Source organism: Galeopterus variegatus, unplaced genomic scaffold (assembly GCF_000696425.1).
Source record: "Galeopterus variegatus unplaced genomic scaffold, G_variegatus-3.0.2 Scaffold766, whole genome shotgun sequence".
Classification (NCBI taxonomy): domain Eukaryota; kingdom Metazoa; phylum Chordata; class Mammalia; order Dermoptera; family Cynocephalidae; genus Galeopterus; species Galeopterus variegatus.
Window position 1 is genome coordinate 3,585 of NW_007726877.1, and position 4,276 is coordinate 7,860.

Sequence of the window (4,276 nt, forward strand, 5' to 3'; positions counted from 1 at the left end):
TTGACTTAGAGTGCACCTGGGAGTTGTCAAAAATACCAATATCTTGCTATACCTCAGAGAACTTCATTTACTTGATCTTGGATGGGTCTCAGACATTAGTGTTTCACAAAACTCCTCAGATGATTCTAATGTGCTGACAGATTGAAGCCCACAAAGTCAGAGAAGCTGTATTTAAATATTGTCACCATTACTTATCGTCTGACTTTGAGTGAGTTACTTAAGCCTCTCTGAGATTGTTTCCTCCTCTGTTAAAATGGGACTAACCCTTTGATTCTCTGCTGAGGATAATTTTGCCCCCCAGAAGACATTTGTCAGTGTCTTTAGACATTTCTTATAGTCATAACTTTGGGTGAGAGGGTTACCAGCATCTAGTGGGTAGGGGCTATGGACTCTGCTAACCATCTTACGAAGCACAAAACAACCCCCCACCACAAAGAATCATCTGGCCCAAAATGTGAATAGTGCCAATGGGAGATATCCTGGACTAACAAAAGCTACCTGAAAGTTTGATGTGGGGAATAAGTGATGTGTTGTCTGTGAAAGCACCTTATATATAGTATTCTACTTTTTCTACTTACTCATATTGGTGGTTGTTATGCTAAACTAGAAGTCTCAGTAATATTGAGGGAAAAAGTGAGATGAAACTCACTGCTGTGGTCTGAATGTTGGTGTCCCCCGAAAATTCATACATTGGAATCCAATGTGATGATGTTAAGAGGTGGGGCCTTTTGGTGAGTGATTGAATCATGAAGGCTCTTCCCTAAGTAAGTTAGTGACCTTATACAAGAGGTTGAAGGGAGCTGCTTTGCCCCGTCTGCCATATGAGGACGCGGAGAAGCTATCTATGAGGAACAGACCCTCACAAGACATTGAACCTGCCGGCACCGTGATCTCAGACTTCCCAGTCTCCAGAACTGTGAGAAATAAACTTCTGTTGTTTATAAAGTACCTGGTCTAAGGTATTTTTGTTATATTAGCCTGAACAGACCAAGACACTCACCAAATAATAGGTGTTTCTATATAAAGTTTCATTCTCCTTTCCCCTATCCCCTTGAAAAACTTTGGTTTTCTTGCAAAATCAGAGGCTCCCTTTACCACCCTGATAAAAACTTGTGGTATCTCTGTATCTGGTCAGGTTGGAAGCATGTTGTTCAATATTTACCAATGAACACCTGAACTACATTTAATTAGGTATAAGAATTCACTCTGTTTTAGATTGTAATGTTTTGTGAGTTTGGTTTTTTTTAAGGAAATTTAAGAATTAAACAAAAATAGATTTCTAGTAACAGTGCATTTCTTCCAAAGCTACAGATTCTAATTCCTATCTCATTTTGCTGTGAAATTCCAAGGAAGGCATGACTTTTCCCAAAATCTAGAGGAAGGCAGAATCCTTTAAATCTTTCATCAGTTTGGCCACAATAATGGTAACTTCAAGAGAATCTTATGAAGAAAAAAAAAGAAATGGTCAAGTTCTTCATGAACATGTAATTCTAAATAAGTCTAAAAATGAGAGATATGGAGGGAAGCTCACATAGAATATCTCAATTGAGTGAATCTGATGAGGGTCACCCCAGGCTGCAATGTCATTAAAGTTCATAAAACATAAAACAGTCGTCACAGTAGCAGAGATAAGTGGGCATGGCAGACAGTGCCCATCTGGCTGAGTGGAATGATTTGTGGGACTCTGAAAAGCTACACCTTCAACTAACTCCTCTGATGGGCAGCGTCACCTTTTCTAGGGTAGGCCACATTTTTCTTAAAGCACTCTGCTAAAATGCAGATATCTCACCAGGATATTAGCTGCGAAGCCACTAACCATTTAGCAGGTATTTATTTAATGGCAGAGTAGGGTCCTTAGTAGAAGGGACACAGGACAGTCAAATTTTTATGAGAGGAAGAAGTTCCCAGCCCCTCCCACATCTGATAGAAGTGACTCTTTTGAAGGTCACTAGTGACCTAATCACTATGTCCATCTTTTTCCTCAATTGTTGTGTCCTCTCAGCAGCATTCGACAAGCTTCTCAGAGGCATCGGGTAGCTGGTGTGTGTATGTGTGTGTAGGAGGGATAGAGGACAATGTTGGGGCTAGATGGGAAGGAAAGGTTAATTAGAGGGAAGGCTGGGTGGTTCTGTTCTTTGTAGCATTTCACCTAGTGTTAATCCTGGGTCAGACTTAACGTTAGGGTAATGAACAGAGCCCTGAACTTGAAACAGCTGACCTTGGCTGAATCCTGCCTTCCTGCCTGTCTGCCCAAGTAATATGAATATGGGCAATTAACTTGTTGGAGCTTCAGTTCCTCCTCTACAAAATGGAAATAAAATGCCTCCTACTCTGGATTATTGAGATGATAGGCAAATATACAACATCAAGTACAAGGTGTGGCCCTTCTCAGACACTCAAGAAATGGTAGCTGGTTCTATTATCCTTTCATTAAGAAAGGATATTGATTTTACATAGCAGCTAGAAGAGAGGCTTTTGAATGTTCTTGCTACAAAAAAACAATAAGCGTCTGAGTTGATGGATACACTAACTACCCTGACCTGATCATTATACAACATACATACATATCAAAACCTCAAATTGTACCCCACAATATGTACAATTACAATGTGTCAATTAAAATTAATTAGTTTTTAAACAGAAAGCATATTGGTGAATGTTAATCTCTCCACATTGTTATAATCATCTGACCTTCCAGGCCATTGAAAACTTTGCCTTGACACTGAAGACTACTGCCCAGATGCTGCAGACGTTTGGGGCCTGCCTGGCCACGACGGAGCTGCCCAGAGGCATGCCATCCACTGAAGACCTTCTCATGTCCCACACAAGGCAGCAGGACAAGATGCAGGTGAGCAGTCAGTGGCCTCTTGGAGGCCAGCCTCTGTGCCAGCAGATGGGTCAGCCTCCTGGAGAGTGGGAGCTGAATTAAAGTTAAGACCTCTTCTTCTCCTGGCAGCAGGACAAGATGCAGGTGAGCAGTCAGTGGCCTCTTGGAGGCCAGCCTCTGTGCCAGAGATGGGTCAGCCTCCTGGAGAGTGGGAGCTGAATTAAAGTTAAGACCTCTTCTTCCTTCTTCTCCAGTGACTTGGCTGCCAGTGACCATCTTAAGCCTTCCAGATAGGCATTAGGTGAGGAGAAATCTCTTGGGTCTGGGTGGTACATGAAGACCTGTGCAAAGCCACACAAGGAAGGGAAAATCCTTCCAGCTTTGTGCTGGTGACGTGGGGGGTCTGGGCACCCTTTTGAGGGCAGTACTTCTATGAGCCTGCTTGGGAGAGACCATGACAGAATGGGCTGAAATTACAGGGAGGGAGAAGCAGGTTTTTGAAAGACTTATAAAAGCTTTCCAGTGGGGCTATTGTGAAGTTTTGGAGCAGACTAACAAGCTGACTCATTGCTTCACTTTCTCAGGGATATGTCTTTTTATTTGGGGACTAATTTGAGAAAAAGGGCTATGGAAGGTGCTCTGAACTGAAATTAAGGAGAGACGCCTATTAAATGATTCATGAAAGCACGTCAGAACCTACTGAGAAGGGAGCTTGGCAGGCTCTTGCAATCATGCAGTAAGGAGAAGCCTTCCTAGGCTGCTACTTACTGGATGGGTGTCAGCTCCTTTCTGCCTTGAGAAACAGACTGAAACCATTATTTCACAGAAGAGTGGTTTCCAATATGGCAGCAAACCGAGGATTAGACAGTTGATACATCTTAACATTGTATGTGCCCTTGCTTCATAGAACTTGGGAAGAACTAGACTGTGACCCAAAATTTGCAAAAATGGTTTTCTAGATAGTTGATTTGTTTATTTATTCAGCATGTATTGAGTACCCACCACTACCTGCCAAGAAAACCAAAAAAAATGCAGCCTCAGGGAACACATAGTCTAGTTAGGGGAGTCTCAGAGTGTAGTAGTTGAGGCACATTAATTCTTCCACGTGCCAGGGAACATTGTTAAATTCTGTCTTAAGGAGGTTTTTATCCAAAAGGAGTTCAAAATGTATTCCCAAGATTACTATACTGAGTAATCAGAAAATCTAATCTGAAACTGTGAACTCCTGATAGCATCCTGGAAATTTTCCCTGAGATGCTTCTAGTAGCTTAACTCCCAAGATTTAACTCCAAGGGAGGCATGGGTTGCGGAAAGTAGGGTCTAGGGTTCCTCTGTGAAGTCTTCTAGGAAAGAGTTTGCAGTTGCATGGTTCAAGACCAAAGGATCTTGAACCTTTGACTGCAGAGCATCGGTCAGTACGAGGGAGCATGGTGTGAAACAGAGTTCTGT

The 4,276-nt window shown here is 42.3% G+C and overlaps 1 protein-coding gene across 3 annotated transcripts in view; it reads left to right on the top strand.

The window, feature by feature from the left end:
• The first annotated feature begins 164 nt into the window (after positions 1-164).
• MCF2L2 (MCF.2 cell line derived transforming sequence-like 2) overlaps positions 165-4,276 on the top strand; it is a 136,880-nt gene continuing 132,768 nt past the window's right edge. For all 3 annotated transcript variants that reach the window (XM_008572228.1, XM_008572229.1, XM_008572230.1), the window contains exons 1-2: positions 165-916; positions 2,699-2,848. In XM_008572228.1, coding sequence (XP_008570450.1) covers positions 845-916; positions 2,699-2,848 — 222 coding nt within the window. In that variant the 5' untranslated portion in view covers positions 165-844. The remainder of the gene's footprint in view (positions 917-2,698; positions 2,849-4,276) is intronic.